The sequence below is a fragment of the Pristis pectinata genome, chromosome X (genome assembly GCF_009764475.1).
Source record: "Pristis pectinata isolate sPriPec2 chromosome X, sPriPec2.1.pri, whole genome shotgun sequence".
NCBI classification, from domain to species: Eukaryota; Metazoa; Chordata; class Chondrichthyes; order Rhinopristiformes; family Pristidae; genus Pristis; species Pristis pectinata.
In genome coordinates this window covers 4840062-4861694 of record NC_067450.1, presented here as the reverse complement: position 1 = coordinate 4861694, position 21633 = coordinate 4840062, and the positions used below count along the sequence as shown (strand labels likewise).

Here is a 21633-nt window from a genome sequence, read left to right as displayed (position 1 = left end):
TGTTTTTTTGGATCTGGTCTCCTGTTATAGTAATGATACGTTATCTGATTGCTTTCTATCCACTGATTATTTTGCTTTCAAAATGCATCTTGAGATGGCTGCCTGTATGGGGACTGATCTAGTATCATGTATGGTTTAGAGGTAGAGTTTGATTTCATCCTTTTTGCAGGTTCTTCATTCAAGACTTGCATCATCATATTTACTTGTCTACGATTCTTTTTTGTAAAACATTTGTTTCAATCTGAAAGGATTCAGTGATACCCTGAATAATGCAAGTCCTTTCACCTGAGATGTTCCAAGTCGATCGTGTTTTTCTAGGAGCATTGATTAATCACATGACTGGTTTGAGTAAGAGGTGGGGTTTGAGCAGTTTATGGCTGCAACCTACTCATCACTTTGCACTTCATAGGTCAGTGAGAATGTGATCTAGCTATCAAGTATAGGAATCTTTGCAGCCAAGATATCTATGCTTTATTCTACTGAATGTGATTTTGATCTTTATTTGGTGTAGCCTCTTCAGGGTTCATCTTTTGCCACTCTCCTTTCAGGAATAGGGGCAATTTCTAACTCGTGGCCTCTCTATTCTGATTTGTTTCTTCACATGCTGGATCTTCCACACACCACTCTGACATCCACATGTATGCTTTCAAATTCTGTCACATCTGCTAACTATAGCAAGTGCATAGCTGGCGTACACCACGTGGACCAATCTGGCTAGGTCGCATTACAGGGGCCGAACAAACTGTCTCCTATTCCAGGATCCTCTGCTGTCCAAGCTGATCTGTCTTCCTCTATCAATAAGCTCACTTCAAAATACTACCTTATTTTTTTTTGTCTCAATATACACCAAGCCCAATTGTCCACCGGCCTATCCTTGGTGAACTAGATTGGCACCTTTCTTGGTCCTATACCATTGAAATCATTCAAATTCCTTCACTCTTCCTCTTCACTGCAGCTTCTCTTCTCCGCCCCCCCGCCCAGCCACCCTGCATCAAAAAAACACTACAAAAACAATTTTGTAATTTATACTTGTATGTAGCAGGATGGAGTGTTTTTCCTGCTTATCTCAAGATTTGAGGAAAGTGTGGAATATATATTAGTATCAGTGAGTAAATCTATATAGATCTGTAGGTTATACTATTGCACTAATAACACCCTGCTCCTTTGGTCTCATCATTCCTACTGTGAGTGCTCTTTAGCTTTTCTCACATCTGCTGCTTCTGATTTGCTATGCAAATGGAGGAAAAGGGAAATAAAAAGAAAGACGTAAAAATGCCTCATTGCAGTTTTGTGAAACTGGCTTAGCTAAAGATGTTTCAAAACCAAAGGCACTGACCACACTCATGCTAGCAAAACCACGGTCATAGCCTTATCAGCAAGGCATCTGCCTGCCGACAAGCAGCCACGAAACGACTACATTGCAGCATAGCACATACTGCACACACTCCATTCCTGTTAATTCGAAATGAATTTTTAGCAATGGTGTCTGTTGGCAGATGAAGGCTTTAAGGCTTTAAAATTTGCAGTTAAAGCAAGCTTGTAAATATCTGAGCTGGAACTTGGGGTTGTTTGTCACATCCTGTGCAATGGGTGAATGAATGGGGGGGGGGGGGGGGGGGGCTGGGGAGAAGGAGGAGGAAAGAGTCCTCAACTTCTATCATTAATCCTACCGGATGACTTACTGTTGACTTTTTTTAACTAAGGGATCCTTGTACTGAGGTTAATGTTAGAGAGCAACTCGAGTGTTAAATGTCACGCAGTCATCAGTGAATACTTTCCCTAGATCTACTTGTTTTCACAATTACTATTAGTAAACTTAGACCTGGGCCTAAGTTTCTTTGGCTTCAGGGACTCTTATCCTGATAAGACGAGATCTATGCTGCTGGTCCTGTCCACGGGGTTGCGGGCTCTCCTCAGCTGCATGCTGTGGTGAGCCTATGCTGCAATTATGATGTCAAATGCCAGTCCTCTGAAAAGGGGCAGCAGCAGATTCCAGATGTTTGGGTCTTCTAGATTTTGTCAAATATATTCAGTTCTATGTTGAGAACAGTGTGTTTGTACAGCATGTTTCCACTTATTGTGAAGGTTGGAAAGAGCACTAGCTTATCCTGCCATCTAGATCAATTGCCCAAGTAGTTCTGCCAATGATTTTCGGAGTTGATACTGCTTTTATCTTTTCTACCTATCGCTTGTTCCCGGTTCCAACTGTCCTGCATCTGCTTGAGCTGGAAATTGAATTGTTTTATGATGACTTCAAGGCAGCAGTGTGAAATGCAAGCAATGATGACAACCCAAGGTCAGTACTCTGAGTTAGGATTTAACCTCCAATGACCCAACACCATTAAACACAGCCCTTGCCAACTGTGAGGATAAAGCAGTAGGTTAAAGAATGTAACTGCAATAATCTTGATTTGCCTGGATTTCATTAGCTACTGTCAGCACTTGCAGGCTCTGGGCATTCTCCAGGCTACAGTTTGCACCCCCTGGCTTTACAGTAAATTTCACTAAAGCTCATTTTTAAGCCAAATATTTTGAGGATCTGCATCTACTAAAGACATGCAACAGGTATGAATCATCTAAGGAAATGTAATGCTGTAAATAGCAACAAAGCAATACTCCATGGAAGTATCCTCATCTTTCCCAGTATAACGGTCCAATAACACTCTCAGCCCTGCACTGGAGTATCAGACTAGATTTTTGTGGTCAACTCTGAGGGATTTGAACCTGCAGCCTTGTCACTTAGAAGTGAGTGCTACCTGCAGAGACACAGCTGTTGCTGCTTATGGTTATAGTAATCCAAACAAATTACAATCCATTGAAGATATGGAAGTAAGATTTGTGATTGTATTCTGCTTCATTTTGCAGACTTGTTTAAACAAATGGAAGCCAATGTATGCATCAGAACAGTTTGCATTATTCAACGGCAGTGAGCCTCTCACTTTTCCTAGAAGCTTCCCTTTAAATCCAGGGGCCCAGAATATAAAAGGAACGGTAGTTATGCTGCAACTCCTGCATCGATAACACCTGTGATCAGTTCTGGACACTGCACCTTGGGGAGGAGATGGAAACACTCAGCAGGTCAGGCAACATCTGTGGAAAGAGAAGCAGAGTTAAGATTTCAGATTGAAGAGAGTTTGTCGGAACTGCCAAAGAAGAAAAATGATATAAAAATTGCCGAGAAGGTGGAGGGAGGGATGGTCAGGACAAAGGGAATATTTGTGATAGGGTGAAGCCAGAATTGCTGTGGGGACAAGTTATAGATTTCCTCTGGGTTAATGGGGACAGTGAGAGGTTGATCATATAAATAATGAAGTGTAAAATGTTGCAAAATGCAGAGCTGCAGGACGTGCCCGGCAGGTCAGGCTGTAATAATGGAGAGGGGAAAACTCAGCCACCCCACAGATGGATGACTGACAGCAGAAATGGCCAGTTCTGATACCCACGAAGAAAGTGAATTACCCGAAGTTGGATAATTCAATATTGAGTCTGGAAGGTTACAACATCTCCAGACAGAAGACTAGATGCTGTTCTACAAAATTACATTAGGCATTGCTATAAGAGCGTAAGAGGCCACGGACAGATTGGAGCGGAACGGGGAATTCAAGTGGCAGGAGACTGCAAGCTCAGGGCTGCCCCTGTGGACTGAACACAGGTGCTCTGCAAAGAGCTCACTCAATCTGCCTGCGGTAGAGGAGACCACATTATGAACATCAAATGCAGTACACTAGATTGGAAGAAGTGCAAGGGAGTTGCTGCCTCACCTGGAAGGACGATTTGGATCCTTGGGTGTTGAGAAGGGAAGAGGTAAAAGGACAGGTGTTACATCTGCTGTCGTATGGGAAAGTACTGTAGGGCGGAGTGGTTGGTGGGGATGAAAAAGCAGACCAAGGAGTTGCAAAGGGAATGGTCCCTTCAGAACTGCTGGAAGGGGAGGGGATGGGAATATGCACGATTGTGGAAATTGAATAGGATGATCCATTGAATGCTGAGGCTGGTGGAGTGGCAAGTAAAGACCAGAGGAACTCCATCCTTGCTCTGTCGAGAGGAGAGGGGATGAAATTAGAGGTGTGGAAAATGGATGAGATGGGGTCAAGGGAGAGGGGAAGCCACGGTGCAAGAATACGTTTCAGATGCACCTGTGTGGAAAGTCTCATCGGAGCAAATCTGACAGATGGAGGAGCTTGAAGAATAATGGAGTCCTTACAGGAGGCAGAGTGGGAAGAAGCAGAGCCAAGATACCAGTGGGAGTCTGTGGGCTGCTTTGCGGGGCACCTGTGTTCAGTCCCCTGAGCTTCCCATCGTCTGTCACTTTTTAATTCTCCATCCCTCTCCCACTCTGAGCTGTCTTTGGCCTCTTACACTGCTATACAAGGCCCAAAAGAAGCCTAAGGAATAGCACCTCATCTGCCTGGGTACATTGCAGTCTTGTGTTGAACTACCTGAATTCTTTGGGTAACTCGCTTCCTCTGCTGGATCAGAACTGGCCATTTCTGCTGTGAGTCATCCATCTGTGAAATTACATTAGGTTTTCTCCATTATTACAATCTGTCCTGCTGGGCACGTCCCACAACCCTGGTATTGGTAACACATTCTTCTTTGTATGTATGATCATGTGAATGAGCTCCCGTTATATTATCACATTGGAAAGTCTGACTTGCGTTCATGTGTTCGTTCCTACAAATGGCAGAACTAGTTTCATCTCTCCATCTACTTTTAATGATTTGTTTTCATATTAGTCTTGTGTATTTTTGATGCCATTTATTACAACACTGTGGAGGTATGGTTACCATATAGAAGTACTTTTGTGTATTTTCCAACTTCTACAAAATCAACTTTGTAGGTGTCTAAAAATGGAACCCGGTCATTACCCAGGGACGACCTGTAAGTTGTTTTCTTGCCCAGTTCTGACAAAGATCCAAGATTTGAAATGTTAACTGTTCCTCTTGGATGCTGTCTGACCTGCAGAACATTTCCAGTATACTCTGTTTTTATTTCAGATTTCCAGCATCTGCAGTTTTTTTTAAACCTTCATTCAGGAGAAGATATTGACCTTGGAGGGAGAGCAGCATAGATCTACCAGGGTAATAATTGTATTCTAAGGGTTAAATCACAAGGAGAAATGACACAGACTAAGCTAAGGTGTAAGATATTTATTAGTCACATGTACATCAAAACACAGTGAAATATGTCATTTTGCATTACTGAGAATGTGCTGGGGGCAGCCCGCAAATGTCGCCACTCTTCCGGCGCCAACATAGCACGCCCACAACTTCCTAACCCGTATGTCTTTGGAATGTGGGAGGAAACCGGAGCACCCGGAGGAAACCCACGCAGACACGGAGAGCGTACAAACTCCTTACGGACAGTGGCCGGAATTGAACCCGGATCGCTGGCTCTGTAATAGCATTACGCTAACTGCTACACTACCGTGCTGCCCTTGAAATTTTGAAGGTTGAGGCGTGATTTGAGGTTTTCAAGATATTAAGGAGAACTGTAGAGAGGGAAACCTATTTCTGCTGGTTGGTGTGCCTGGGACTTGAGGGTACAAACTAAACGTTAGAGCCAGTCCTCTCAGGAGTGAAGTTAGAAAATGCTGCTGCCCACAGTGATAGAAATTGGGAACTATCTTCCACCAATGGCAACTGACCAATTGTAATATTAAATCTGAGAATGACTGATTTCTCAATAACTAAAGCTATTGAGGGATATAGGAAGAAGGTGTTGGGGGGGGGGGGAGGGGTCACAGATCTGCCGTGATGTCATTGAATGATGGAACAGGTTTGAGAGGCTGAATGGCTGCCTTCTGTTTCCTATGTTCTTGTAACAAGCCCTTCATGGGTAAGGGTATCCAATGAAAATTTCATGATTAGGGATAAGTAACAGGTAATTAAAAGGGAAAACTTTAACCTTCCTCACTACAGATGAGTTAAAATTAGAATAACTTTTTGAAATTTGTTCTAATATTTCAATTTAATGCAGAAATTGAATGGAGGGTATTGTGTGAGTATCGGTGACAGTTTCCTGCCATTGGTAAGTTGGTTTGTTATTGTCACGTGGCAAGGTACAGTGAAAAACTTTGCTTTGCGAGCCATCCACAGATCATTTCACCACACCAGTGCATAGAGGTAGTACAAGGGAAAACAATAACAGAATGCAGAATAAAGTGTTACAGTTACAGAGAAAGCGCAGTGCAGGCAGACAATAAGGTGCAATGCCACGACAAAGTAGATTGTGAGGTCAAGAGTCCATCTTATCATACTAGGGGACTGCTCAATAGTCTTATAACGGGGATTAGAAGCTGTCCTTGAGCCTGGTGGTACGTGCTTTCAGGCTTTTGTATCTTCTGCCTGATGGGAGAGGGGAGAAGAGAGAATGTCTGGGGTGGGTGGGAATTTTCATTATGCTGGCTGCTTTACTGAGGCAGCGAGAAGTGTAGACAGAGTCCAAGGAGGGGAGACTGGTTTCTGTGATGTGCTGAGCTGTGTCCACAACTCTCTGCAGTATTCCCTGCAACCCTCTGCACGTGCCATCACACGTGTGTGTTCCTCCAAACTGCCTTTTCAGCAAGGAAATCCTGGAGGTTACTATTGCTGTTATTGAGTTTGCATCCTTGAAGTGGATACATAATGATTTGAATTGGTTTTATTGCAAGTTTACAGGAGTTTTTCTCACCTCACTTTGCTCTACAAAGCAATCTCTGTATCGATGCTGTAGGGATCGTACCACCAGATTCATTATCTTCTTCAATTCAAGTATGTGCCATTTTTTTGTCCCTCTGAATAAATTGGACCCTCTGCCATGACAGATCACCCCTAATAGGAAAGAATACTCTCTTACCAATGAGTACATATAATGAATATCATAAATTAGCCCTAACTCAGGTTGGAAAAAAACATTTGATGAAACTGGGCTAACTGCCCAAATATTCCGATGTTTTTCTGAAGTTCCAGTGACAGCAGCAGGAAAGTGTTGCTGTTGACCAAACATGAGTCATATTTGAAGACACAATATATTTCCGGGAATTCATTGTTTATCTTACTTCAATGCAGTGGAGTTAGTTGTACATCAGTAATGTTTAGTAATCTTTATGTAAATACAAGAGAGGTTTTGAGAGCAATTCTCAGTGCAAAAACTATTTCTGAAAAATACTGGACACTGGATATCATCTAAAAATAAGAATAACGCCAACAGAATTACAAACAGATTTGTCTATTGAACAGCATAATTTCTGTCAGTGTAAATAGAAATTCTCAAGGTAAATCAGTGAAGGAAATATTCCTCACAATGAAATAACTATTGCGCCTGGGATATTTGGAATCACCATTTTAAAAAAAATCAACCATGTCCTGTATTAATAGTTGTGGGCTATCATTTCACAAGTCTGTCCATTCTTTAATCCTTTGCGAGTTTTCTTCAGCAACATTTCAAATTAGTGCTGATTCAAGTGATCCAAATATTTTTTTAAAAAAGTCAATGGAAAGACGGTGGTCCGAGCCTGTGGCCCAGGATAATGTGAAGTTTGTCTCTCCTTCTGATACCTTGTGATTAACATCATTTGTCAAAATACATTGTGATGTTCTGTATAGCTCAAATGCAAAATATTAATAAAGATCTTTGCTAAAGATCAGGGTCTGGAATTGCCACTCTTTTTGCCACGATTTGACTAATATCAGTGAGACTAACTCCAAATTAGATGCGACAAAATCAATCACAGAAATGCTGCTGAGTTCCTGCAGCACTGTGTGTGTGTGTGTGTGTGTGTGTGTTGCTCCAGATTCCAGCACCTGCAGAATCTGTGTCTCAGTTTTGGCCGAAATAGCTTTCAGTGCAAATCAATTTTTGGCAATCTTTGGCTCTAGTATAATAAAAACATGGTGCTAATGATGAATATTTGGCGATCATTCCCTTTTACCAACTGCAAATTATTGTGCTTTAGTTCGAAACTTGGCATTTTGACTGAATCTATGGAAACAGGAGAATTGTTTCCTGTGACAAATGCTGCAGTGTGTTGATGTGATTTCCTGATGAAATGGAGGCTGGATGTCACCAACAGCCACAGTGATTGTAATATGCAATTAAATTGAGAAGTTTGTTATTCAAAGAGAAAATTAACTACTGAATAATGAAGAATGCGCTCATTCATAATTGACTGCAGCACATCTGAGAGAGCATTCAGGGAAGAAGACACCTGCAGTATGTAAGATTCACTTCTTGTTATGTGCAACGATGACTCGTTTTATTTATCCAGTGCCTCAAACATAGCAAAACCTTTCCAGACGTTTCATAGGAATGATTACAAATCAAATTGACCACAAGCCACGAGAGTTTGGGGATTTTTAGATATTAAGGGAATCGGGGGATGCAGGGTTAGTACAGTAAAGAAGGTAAAAAAAAATCAGCCATGATCTTATTGAATAGTGGAGCAGACATGAGGAACCAAATGACCTAATCCTACTTCTGATTATCCTCTCAGGAGGAGGTATTAATTCAGATAACCAAAGGCTTGGTAAAAAAAAGAGGTTTTAAGGAGCCTCTTAAAAAAGAGGGGGGGGGGGGGTGGGAGGAAGAGAGAGAGATGGGAGGTTTAGGGAGAGAATTCCAGAGCTTAGGACCCTGGCAACTGAAGGCACGGCTGCTAATGATCGAGGGCCCAGCGAAGGAGTGCAGAGAACGCAGAAGGTTCTAGAGCTGGAAGCTGTGCTTATTAATTGAATTTTGAATGCATTCTGAGATTTAATTATCTTTAAATATCTCTGTTATAATTTACTCAATGTTTTCTGTGAAGGAACATCAACATCACCTGATAGAGGGTTAGAGGAATTGAATTTTAGGGGATGGAGGTGGGAGGCGTCCATGGAGAAAGGGAACCAATGCACCTTTGTGTGGGGTAGAATGTGTGCAGCAGTATTTGAGAAAGTTGAGGTTTGTGGATTGTGCGAGACCAGCAAGCAGAGGACTGGAGTAATTTGCGGTGAAAGGAGGAATGGGGGTTCGGGAGGCAGATCAGATGGAGGTGGCCAATGTAGCACTGATGGAAGAAAGTGGTCTTAGTGACGGAAGTCTTTTAAAGAAAGAGCCTGTGTTTCTTTTAGTGCCTTTAGCTTCTTTCGTGACTTTGGAGCGGGCAGCAGGTAGTGCCACTGCCTTGCGGATCCAATGACCTGGATTCATTCCTGACCTCCGGTGCTGTCTGTGTGGAGTTCGCAGGTTTTCCCTGTGACCGTGTCCAAGTACTCCGGATTCCTCCCACATCCCAAAGACGTGCAGGATTTCTAACTGGTCACTGTAAGTTGTCCCCTAGTGTGTGGGTGAGTGGCGGAATCCGTGGCGAGTTGATGGGCGTGAGAGAGAATAGGTTAGAGGGGAATAGGATTAATCTTTGAGCCAGCAGAGACTCAATGGGCCAAATGGTCTCATTCTCTATTGTAAGAAAATATGGGATTCTCAGCGTGCTTTGTAGCCAGTGAAATACTTTGGAAGGGTGGCCAATGTGATCGTGCAGCCTTTTGGGATGAGTGAGCATTGACCCCTCTCTACTTTGCATAGAACGTGTTTATTTATCCTGTATCGACGTCCTTCATGTTGAGCGGTAGAAAATTCACAAAATACCCGTCGACCACCTCCTGCCTGGAAACCTGTTTATAGTTTTGGTGGCTTCCCTCCTGATTGGAAGGGAGGGTGGGGGGCAGAGGAGGAGAAAGGTTGTGAATAGATATTAACCCAGTACATCTGTCAGTGGGTGACTCCATAATCTCCTCTCACTGTCCCCATCTCCCCATCACACCACACAGTTGTTATTTAATAAGATATCAGTTTTGGAATATTTCACTGTTGGTATATAAATGATTTATTCTCAATGCAGAGGTGCATAAAACTGCTTAGCAATCCTTTAATTGGCATAGAATGAAAAGATTCGTGCCAATCTTCATTGGTTCTAAAATCACCCTTTGACAGGTTCACGACAACAGTTCTCTACGTGGCCAGTTACTTGTCTGTCCTATTTCAAGGGTCGAATAGGAAGATCTGTTGTCTCGACTAATGAGCTGCCGATGGCTGAATTATGCGTGCAGTGAAGAATCGTTTGGGAAGCAGGTTCTTTGGCCAAGGAATTAGCATGGTTTCAAGATATGCAAAGGAGAGCGAGAGATGTATTAACTGCATTCTGAGATGTTGTGCTCACTTTTATCCTTTTAGGGTTGATATTTGTCGTTGACAGTAATGACGGGGAACGTGTGACTGAGGCACGTGAGGAGCTAATGCGAAAGCTCGCAGAAGACGAATTACGTGAAGCTGTCTTGCTCGTCCTTGCCAACAAGCAGGTAAATGAACCATTGCGAGTGAGGTAGTTTTCATCAGTTTCACTGGGATGATTTGACTGCCACTGTTCAACATAAAACTTTTTTTTGAAGTGGTTAATTGCAGATCTTGCCTGATCATGTATCACAGCCAAGATGAGTTCTGAACAGCATTTAGTGCAGCAAATGAGCGCGTGAACACTCCATCCTGACGTGTTTCATCCCACGTGCAGCAACTACCAGTGCGGAAGTTGACGAGCCAAACTTTCTCCATCTAGCTGGGAACACCATGAGTTTTTGTTTTGAGGCAAAAAGGTGTAAATCGATGTCTCAGGTCGAGACGCTGCATCAGGACCAAGAGGGAGCGGGAGAGATTGCCGGGATACAGCAGTACAAAGGAAGGTGGGATAGAGGTTGGGAGGTGATGGGTGGAACCAGATGGGGAGAAGATGGAATCACCTGGGGGGGGGGGGGTGAACAAAGGGAGAAGAGAACTAGATGAACAAGTGTGTGTGTGTGGGAGGAGAACACTGGGGGTGTGGGTTACCTGAAAATGGAAAATTGTTAACTACCCAAGCAGAATATGAGATGTTGTTCTACCAGTTTGCATCTGACCTCTCCGTGGCAGTGGCGAAAGCCGAGGATGGACACGTCGGCGCGCAAGGAGAGTTAAGACGGCGCGCAACCGGAAGCTCCGTTGAGATGACCATTGCTGACAGAGCGCAGGTACTCCACAAAACGGTCGACTAGTCTACGCTTAGCCTCGCCAGTGTAGAGGAGGCCACGTCGTGAGCACCGAATGCAGTAGAGCGGGTTGGAGGAGGTGCAGGTGAACCTCTGCCTCACCTGGACGGGCTGAATAGGTCCCTGGATGGTGGTGAGGGAGGAGAAGAGACAGGTTTTACACCTCTAGCTGCCGGGAAACGTGCCAGTGGACGGGGCTGGATGAGCAGACGAGGGAGTCCCAGAGAGAGCGGAGCTGCAGAAGTGTTTGGGGGGTGGGGGTGGCTGATCAGCGAGGGGAAGATGTGACTGGTGGTGGGATCGGGTTGGAACTGGTGGAATCGGTGAAAAATGTGTTGGATGCGGAGGCTGGTGGATAACAGGTAGGGACTAAGGCGACTCTATTGCTGTTCTGTCTGGGGAGGGATGTGCGGGAAATGAAGGAAGTATATGTGAGGGCTCCATCAACTAAGGCAGAGGGGAAGCCACGTTTCCTGAAAAAGGAGGACTTTTCAGAAGCTCCAGAGCAGAAGTCCCATCTCGAGAACAGATACAGTGGAGATGGAGAAATTGAGAAAAAAGGATGGTGTCCTTACAGGAGGCAGGGCGGGGGGAGGTACTGTCAGGGTAGCTGTGGTCGGTGGGTTCATAGATGACGTCAGCAGCAGGTCCCTCCTGAGATGGAGGCAGAGAGATGCAGTTATGGAAGCAAAGGCCCAAGTGAATTTGAGGGCAGGGTGGAAGTCGGTGGTGAAGGTAACAAAACTGACAAGTTGTGCACGAGAGGAGGAGGCAGCGCTGATGTAGTGGAGAAAGCCAGGGGTGGGGGGATTGGCCGGAATAGGATTGGAACGAGGTTCCCGTAGCCAATGATGAGACCGGTGCAGCAGGAGCCCACGCAAGTGTCCGTGGCTGATCTGTAAAGGAAAGAGAAGTTGTTCAGGGTGAGGCCAAGCAGATGGGAGTGCTAATGAAGGGGAACCGGTCGTGTCCTCGGCCATCTTGCGCTTCTGGCTGTATGTCGTCTCAACTCTCCTTCCCGCTCCCACACTGACCTGTCTGTCCTCGGCCTCCTCCGTCGTTACAGAGGCCAAACGCAGCATCTCATATTCCCCGCTTGGGAAGCTTACAATCCAGAGGTATGAACATTGAATTTTCCAATTTCAGGTAACCCGCGCCCTCCCTGCTCTCCTCCCGCACACACTCACCCCAAGTTTTCTTCTCCTTTTGTTCATCGCTTCCACCCCCTCCCCTCTCCCTCCATCCGGTTCCACCTGTCCACCATCCCCGCCCCATCTGGTTCCACCTATCACCCACCAGCCTCTATCCCACCCCACTGCGTACCACTAAATGCTAGCGATCTTTCCCGTTCCCTCTCGGTCCTGATGCAGGGTCTCAACCGGAAACGTCAACTTTACACCTTTTGCCTCCGCAGATGCCGCCTGACCCACTCTGTTCTTTGAGCGTTCTATTTTTGTTCTGGACTCCTGCATCTGCCATCTCTGTTGTCTTGAAGGGCTTTTTTTCCCCTAATGGATCCATTTCTATTGGCTGGATCACATGTACTGCATTCCAAAATAAGGCTTTTGGTGTAAGTTATCACTGCTAAAACTGAAGATTTGTTTGAAATATTCTCCTATCGACACAGCTAAGCACAATATAGAATTTAACCAGCCTAAATATAACACATTAGTTTCATTATAAAACCGTTTTATCTAGAAAAGAATTATCATTGTGTTGCACTGTCAAAGGTGTCGACTTTCTGACGTCGTACTGAGGCGCTGTCTACCACAGGTGGGTGACAAAGATCCCATGGAATTACGTCAAAGGTCAGGGGAGTTCTCCCTGCTGTCCTGGAACTGATATTTATCCTTCAACCAGCATCACCGAAATCGATAATCTGTTATGGTGTAGCTGTTAGTGGGATCTTGCTGTGTGCATGGCTGCAGGATTACCTACATTACAATAGGCGCTACACTTCACGTACCACTGACTATGAAGTGCTTTGAAGCATCCCGAGAACATGAAAAATGCTATGAAAGGATAAGTTTCTTTCTTTAATGAAAAGAGAGAATGCTGGGTATACTCGGTTCTGACGAAGGGTCACTGACCTGAACCGTCAGTTCTGTTTCTCTGCCTATAACCTGCTGCCTTATTCTGTTTTTATTTCATATTTCCAGCACCTGCAGCTCTTTTTTCTTTCGTTGTACTTTTAAATGATCATTTCCTAAAAGCAGATGCAATATCAGCCATTTACATATATGAAGGAGGTTGAAAGATTCTGTCGCTTCCTCTGACGACATAGACTGTGGGCGCCGTAACATAGTGGAAATCCTGCTAATCTTTTCAAAGCCGGTTCACTTTCGCCATAATTTCGAAATACGTCTCATCTTGCACGGCGAGATTTCACCCTTCGTCTTTAAATGATCATCTCCCTGAATGTTGCAATATTCCCTCACCTTGCATTATCTGCCACTGCTCCTGTTTTCCCACTTGCCACTTTTCTGCCCAACTGGCCAGATCAACCATTATCCATCGGTTCCTGCCTACGGGCCAGTTTTGGATCCAATTTGTTACCTTCCCTGTATCCCATGGGCTTCGATTGTCTTGACCAGCCTGCCGTGTGGGACCTTGTTCAAAAACCTTGCTGAAATCCATGTAGACTACGTCAAGTGCACTTCCCTTATTGACCGTCCTTGTAACGTCAAAAAAATTCATTCAAATCGGTCAGAACGACCTTCCCTTAATCCATGCTGACGGTCCCGGATTAATCCGTCTCTCTCTGTGAGGGTTTACGTTGTCCCGTAGAATGGATTCCCAAATTTTGCTCACTGCCAAAGTTAAACTAAGTGGCTTGTAATTTCCCTAGGTCATACATGAAAATTCCACGCCATCGATCTGTCATTCTGTTTACTAAGTCTAGATACGGAAGTGATGGGCTGAATGGCCATGTCCTTTCTCGCCTTGCTTTTTTCCCCTTTTACCAGTACACCATCATTTTCCTTTGTCTTTTACATTGAACCTGATTACACTGTGATGGCTGTTTCTTATAGTTCACTTCCTCTCACCTCAGTTATTCATTTCTTAGAACGAAATCCAGCAACGTTCCTTTCAACGACGAGAGAAGATGGCCTTGGATCCATTCACTGTTTTGACCAAATGCATCATCTTTACACCAGCGCATCTTCAGATAGCAACGCTTTCCCGTCGATGCTAACAATTATTTGAACTACCTGCAGATCTCACACTTCTGTCACCATCAATGTTAGGTGGGTTCTAAAGCCTGCAGAATGATCCAGTTTTCCTTAATTCTGTCCATATGGATTCTGTATTTTAAGTGGTAACACCGCGATTGAACTCTTTCGTCACTGGTGCCACACAGTTCCCCCACCCCCACTCCTCCTCCTCCTGAAAATGCCATAAATTGGAATATTAAGTTCCCGATCCTGTCTGATGCCAGGCTTCTCAGCTTCCACCGCAAACGGACTGACATTTCTAATCACCTACTCCGTAATATCTATTACATAAAGCAGAATAGAGATCTTGACATTAGCGCAACACCCTGCAAGATCGTAACATACTTCTAAGTGTCATCGGTTTGAACGTAAAGCAAGACCTCTGACTGCTCACCTTACCATCCCAGACGTGTGTATCTCTACTCTGGGCTCTAGAATGCAACGTCCTATTTGGCATTCTCTGTCACTACCGCAAAATAGCTCTTTTTTTTTCCCCCTCCGATTATAGAGGTTTACATTATCACCATTCTGGTATTGTGACGCGTGTGCTTTTAACACCCAGGTAATGCCTCGATGTAGTATTGTACTGGCGTTATTCAGGACCAGCTCCTTTGAGTTACTGTCCACATTGCCCACATCACATCTGTCCACTGCTGCCTTTCGATTGGACTTTTCCTGCAGCTCAGAATTCTCTGAACTTGTATTTCTTCCAATTCCTGCCTCTTTCTTCACGATGCCTGTGCCCTGAGCTGATTCTACCATAGGGAATCCCATCGGCACCTAATGGTGGAAGGGTCTGGGCTTCCTGCGGGTAGGTAATTTATCCAAATCTGTTTTAATTCCAGTCTGCTGAAGTGGGGGATTATTGCTTTAGTTTGCTCGGATGGTTTTTGCTGCACTTTCGCACAGTGGGACTGGGGGATAGGATAAAGTTAGCTTTGAGGAGAGGGGCTGGCTAAACCGGAAACCTTTCTGTTGGGCTCTTGCCACCACTAATCCTATTCTTTTTTTTAGTGCCAGGAAAGCTCTTTGCCCCACGGAGGTTCTCCCCTATCAGCTGTCGGGTCCTAACGGTGCTCGTGTCTGTCCCTCCCTGAAACGAGCAGAGAGAGACGGAGCAGAGGTTGGGAGCCACTCTCAGCTTGGCCCTATTCAGGGCAGTTGTCGTCTGTCCGTCTGTCTCTCACTTCCAGCCTGTCCACATTGTTCCCCATGCAACCTCTCGGCATCACATGTCGGAACGGTATTGACCCAGGCAGTAATCACATTAAAACGCGAGAGGATTCAGCCATTCTGTCTTTTCAAATGCACGGCAACTGACAGTGGTATGTAAGCAGGGAGAGTGGGGAAACACTGCATTTTCTAACCGAGGAAGAAGTGCACAAAAGAGCAGAAGACTGGCATAATAGACAGCAGCTGTCCCTGTGAAAAATTGTTCAGATTCTTCTCCGGTCGCTATAGAAGTGCGGCTCATCGCCACGCTGTTCCTCTGACTTCCCCGAGACATCTGAATGCCCATCTTACTGGAAATGTTGCTAAATTGTCCTTGTGGCGCTCTCGTCTCATTTCACTGAAATGTCTTGGATTTGCAATGAATGAAGCACTTTACCATCAATGAAACTGAGCTCCAGATGTAGCGCGAATCTTCAGCTATTTTGTCATTCCAGTGGTGGAGATCACATTCCCACACATTTACATGGAGGAGTTACTCAACGCTTTTTTGGTGGCTAGGGGAAGGTACTTGAAATTTCTTTAACTAAGTACCTACCACAGTCTTATTTATAGCAGAAAAGAAAAGGGAAGTATTTGTATAAGTCCTTATCACTTCTCCCAGACGGCCTTCATCGGCTGTGCGTTAACATGGAATGCAGCCAGCATTGTAAATGCAAGTATAGCTGTTATATTTGCCTTTTAAGCAAGATCTTAGAAACCATTGAGGTGAATCAGTTGTGGCTCAGGAAAAAAAAGTTAGCCAAGAGATCATTCCCTCACTGGTCTTTGAATTGTGGCATCTAATTTTAACGTACTTCAGGGATAGGCGCCGGGACCATTCTCCTTCATTATTTACTTCAACGGGAACAAGAAGCGCAATCTCAAAAATCTCTGGGTTTTATTCGGTGGAATAGTTTACACCGAAAAAGACTGCAGCAAAATACAAAAAGACACTAATGAACTGGGTACGAATATGTCAACTGAATGTCGGTAAAGGTCTGTGAGGTGGTGCATCTGGTCGGTGGGTGGTAATGGGGTCGAGGAACAGATGGATCTAAAGATAATGGTCACATTAATCATTGGAGCTTTTTTTTATAGGGAAGTAGAACGGTCATCTTGTCTGCATCCTTGGTTGCACCACACTTGGAGTACTGTGCACAGTTCTGGTTCCTGTATCACAAAAAAGATACCGAAGAGGGTGCTCGCTGTTCTGGGGAGACCAAAATTAAGGTCTATAAATGAAACACAGTACTTGATACATGCAATAGGGAATTCAGAAGAAATGTCTTAGCTGAAGAGTGATTGGAATGTGAACTCACCCCCACGAGGTGTGATTGTGGAAAATGCTATTAATGCATCGCAGGGAAAGCTGGGTACGGACACGAGGGAGAAAAGGTGTGATGATCGGGTGAAGTGAAGTGAGGTAGGCTCGGAGGTCGCTTGTTTGTATGGAGCATAAATATCGACATAAACAGGTAATTTGGCCCAAAAGATGTAAACTCCACGTAAAACACTTTGTGAGCATTGGTGGGGAGATCTGCTGACCCATCTAACATATATTTTCGTGACACTACACTTCCCGTGTTATGTTTTAGAATCACTCGTTATACTTAAGGGTTTCCTTTTCTTGAGATAGAAACTAGTAAAGAGCCAAACAGTTGGGCCACAAAAGTAGACGGGAAAGTCAGTCGCGAAGAGGACATGAGACATCTCCAAAGGAATACAGACAGTTAGCCAAGAGTGGGTAGAGATCTGGCAAATGGGGAAAATAGAAAGTTGCTCATTTGGTAGGAAAAACATCATCTGAATGGCAGGAGAGGGATCTGGGTGTCGTAGAACGTGACTAACGAAAGACCAGAAGCAGGTACAGCAAGTCATCGAGAAAGCTAACAGAACGATAGGGGGAATTGAGTACAAAAGTAGGGAGGCTCTGCTTCAGTTACATATATAAGGCATTGGTGTGACCACATCTAGAGTACTCTGCGGAGTGTTGGTCTCCTTATTTAAGGAAGGATGTTAACGCATTGAAAACAATTCCGAGGTTTACTAGACTAGAACGGGCAGGTCGGGCGGGCGGGCGAGGCTGACGTCTGCTGGAGTGCAGTGTGAGGAGGGACGTGACTGAGCAGTCTTGACGCGGTGGATGCGGAAGGCAGAGGTAGAAAGATCCCCGATGAGCAAGGGTCACTGCAGTTGCATGAGAATGCAGGGTCCAGGGCTCCAGTCGTCATAGTCTCGTTCTTATTAAATGGCACAGCAGGCTTGAGGGACCGAATGGCCTACTACTACTCCTGCTCCTAATTTGTTTGTATGTGTCACACAGACATAAAAACCTCCAGTTATGAAGATTGTAAAATGATAGGCCAAAAATGAACAATAGCTAAGAGAAGCTAACCAAAAGTTACCCGACAATTATTCAACCATTCACGTGAGCTGCCAACTTGAATTCACTCGTAGGCAAAATTCATTTCCTTTGTCATAAGCCTGCGTACTTGGGGAACTTCAGTTATTGGCTTGAGGTCTGCTGGCCGTTTTCCTACATCTGATTTTGTTCCTCCTAGTGACTGCTGCTCGCGTTTTGAGTGGTCTATCTCTTTAGCGAGTGCAACAAATAAAATATTGCATTTTGAAATGTTGTACTTAATTTGGATGAGGTTCTCTAAACGGTTGTAGAAATTTGTTTTTTATTGACGCGGATGTGAAGGGAACTCAAAACAATAAGCGGTACTCCGTTGTTCTCGCATGACGTTACTTCCAGGATAGTAGAAGTTGAACTGGATGGAACTTCGTCTTTTTTCAAAAAGAATTTCCTGTGTTAAGTTTCAGAAAGGACGATTTCATTATTTAAGTTTTTAGAAAAGCTCTGAGTAAAAGTGGAGACACCAGAGACTGCAGACGCTGGGGTCTGGAGCAGCACACAGTCTGCTCGGAGGAACTCAGCGGGTCGGGCAGCATCTGAGTCCTGATGCAGGGTCTCAACCCGAAACGTCGACGATTCCTTTCCTCCCACAGATGCTGCTCGACCTGCTGAGTTCCTCCAGTAGATTGTGTGTCGCTCTGAATAAAAGTTCTACATCTGGCACTTTACAACCTTTAAGTTAAGAAGTATTCAGAAACACGTCAAACAAATGTGCAGTGTAGTAGCAGCGAGTCAGTGGAACTGAATGTTTTAAGTGGAGTACGTTTGCAGTCGCACGTTTAGTGCAAGTGACTGTGGATGATTTTCCATCCCGAGGGTTATCTTTGCATTTCTTGTTCACTGTTATACTGAATGACGGCCGGATGGACGGGAGAGAATGCCCATTTGATAGTCCGGAAAAAGCACCGCCTCCCCACCTGCTGACCCCCAGCAGACACGGTAGAGACGGGTCGTGCGTAGGAAACAAATTTGGTCGCTTAAACCAGCATTCAGTAAGGAAATTCTTTAGCCGTCACGTTTTTCCAAGTCCTTAAATAATTGGAATTTGAAAGGAGTAGAAGAAAATTTTATGCACGGTGCATCCTACATCCCAAAGCACCAGGAAATAATCAAGTAGGCACATTTCTGCTTCGAAAGTAACAGATACTGCACTGCAATAGAATGAAAGATCCAGTTCAGGTAAGACTAAGGAAATAGAGTGTTCACAAGTCTACATTTACAGTAAGAGGCACTTTAAGTGAATTGTCAGAAGGGATATAGCTCCATCCAGTGTTCCACTCCACCGGTATACGTTCTGAAATGACCCCATTTTGTTTTAGGCGTGAATTTCGTCAGGCAGCGAAGGTGGCCGAGGAGGAAGTGTCGCCTTCCAAGTGGGGAAATGTCGCCACCTGACGGCACATTGAAGAACTGAGGAGATGGGCGTCACCCTTGTCGTGAAATTCATTGGTGCCATTAAAAGTGCTTCGAGGTCATTGCACGAGCATGCAGATAACCGTCTCGTCTGCGGACCCGTCACTGCAAGATTCAGTAAGTGCCCCTGGTGGGATCCGGTGCGGCCAGAGATCGAGGCCAACGGCGGTTGCCTGGAGATTGAGGCCGGTGGGTATTGGTGGGAGGTGAGGAGGGATCGGGATGTAAATTCAATAAAAAAAACTTTAATCTGATAATTTTAGGAATTAATTTCTAGAATGTACAATTTTAATTGAAGTTTCAACCAATTCTTTTGACCATCTTGAATTAGTTAATATTCCCAAATCCTCCTGGGATATTTCCTGACATTAATCCTGGATTAGTTTCCAAATGTTATAACCTCCGCTTTGTTTCACACTGCCGCCCTCACTCCGAGCTGCTTCATTTAAGACTGGAGGTAGAATTCTAGTTCGGGGCACTTACAGAGGCTAGTTTAAATATGAGGTTAAAAGCAAAGGACAAAAACAAGTCCCATTAATTTTATTTCTTTTTAAAATATCTAAAATTGATAAACAATACACACAATCCTTTGACTATCTCCATTGAAATTTCTCTCCACATTTCTCGGTAACTTATGTTTGAATCATCTGGGTTTGAAGGGAAGTTTCTCAGGAACCCTCAGAACCTGACCACAGCACGAAGAGGAATCGCTTAATGTGTTTACATGTTGGCTCTGATCCTATGCAATGATCTGGACGTTTACTGATCTTCAACAACATTTCGTAGCCTCTCGTGCTCGGCAGTGGAGTACCTTGCACCCATCTGGTAATGCTTGTCACATGTAAAACTCTAGGACACCAGCCGAATGCGACCAAGTACGTTATAGAAACAGAAAACCTACAGCGCAATTCAGGCCCTTCGGCCCACAAAGCTGCGCCGAACAGGTCCCCACCTTAGCACTTACTCGGCTTACCCACAGCCCTCTTCTTCTCAGCTCCATGTACCTATCTAACAGTCTCTCGAAAGACCCTATCGTATCCGCCTCCACCACCGTTGCCGGCAGCCCATTCCACGCACTCACCACTCTCTGAGTAAAAAAACCTACCCCTGACATCTCCTCTGTACCTACTGCCCAGCACCTTAAACCTGTGTCCTCTTGTGGCAACCATTTCGGCCCTGGGAAAAAAAACCTCTGACTATCCGCACGTTATTGCTGAAACTCTGCTATTGATTCCTCTGACTCGCACTGTACGACAACCTATTCAGTCGAGCTGCCCTCCCACGGCAGCGCCCTCCATCCATCCGCCTACCTGACCTGAATGCGTCTTCAGATGCCCTTCGGAACAAGGAATGGGAACCCCAGAAGTGAAGGGAAAACTGACTAACCCCACACGTCACCCCAATGGGTTGCGAGCCCTGACAACGTGCCGCTGATCTTCAGCGCTTGGGTGTGGTGATATTCAGGTATCGTTGCGCGTTGTCGAGGGTCGTCCTCTCACCAAACTCAGGGACGGTCTAACGCCGAACTCGCAGCTCGGCTCCCACAGACTAAGTAAGTAAATCTGCCATTGCAGTGGAGGCGCTGAGCTGTTTGTTTCAAATGTGTTAAGATAGCTAATGAACGTCAAGTGAACGTGTCGGGCATTTCCCTGCTCGTCGGATCAACGCTAATCTTTAGGCTACATTGACCCAGGATTATATCGAGTCATATGGAGTACGTTTAAGAAATTACTTTTTTGAAATTCTGAACGTCAGACTTTGGGCTAATAAGGAAAATTCACTGGGAAGGGATTTTCATCCCATCAGTTTGAAATGGATCTAAAGGTACGTCTACAGTGTCGTGACCCACCGTGGCATTCACTCCCTGATCTATTTTCGTAATCTAATCCTAGTTAGTGATTTGATTTGAATTCCAGAATTAATTTCAAACGACACAGCACCGACTCGCATCGAAGCTCAGACGGTATCGGCCGTCAAGCTTGCTTCATCCAGACAATAGTGAAACGTTGCACACCGTTCATCCACTTCCTCCCCACGCTAGCAGAGAGTCTCCCGTGAGACGCAAAGAAAGCTGGGACCAATTCAAGGAAAGCTCTGAATCCGCAGAGGCCCCTCGCTCGTCACAATCAAAACTGAGCAGTAACGTAACAATGCAATTATATAGCGCCTCAGATCCCAAGTGCTTGACCTTTAAAAAGGCTACAGATAGCGTTTTATGAACTTCCAAGTTCTATCTCGCTAGGTCCTACTCTTTCCAAATTAACCCTAACTCCCGAATCCTGTGCTCGTATCTAATTCTTATGGCGGCATAAGGGTGTAAATTAGTTTAAAACTA

The 21633-nt window shown here is 44.7% G+C and overlaps 1 protein-coding gene across 4 annotated transcripts in view; it reads left to right on the top strand.

Annotated features, from left to right (window-relative positions):
• Positions 1 to 19474, top strand: part of arf3a (ADP-ribosylation factor 3a) — a 36477-nt gene extending 17003 nt beyond the window's left edge. For 2 of the 4 annotated variants that reach the window (XM_052009348.1, XM_052009347.1), the window contains exons 4-6: positions 10195 to 10319; positions 10899 to 11021; positions 12454 to 12642. In XM_052009348.1, coding sequence (XP_051865308.1) covers positions 10195 to 10319; positions 10899 to 11021; positions 12454 to 12627 — 422 coding nt within the window. In that variant the 3' untranslated portion in view covers positions 12628 to 12642. Of the gene's footprint in view, positions 1 to 10194; positions 10320 to 10898; positions 11022 to 12453; positions 12643 to 16564; positions 16724 to 19204 lie in introns of those variants that run through there. The other 2 variants (XM_052009351.1, XM_052009350.1) reach the window with 2 other exon arrangements.
• Positions 19475 to 21633: the final 2159 nt, after the last annotated feature.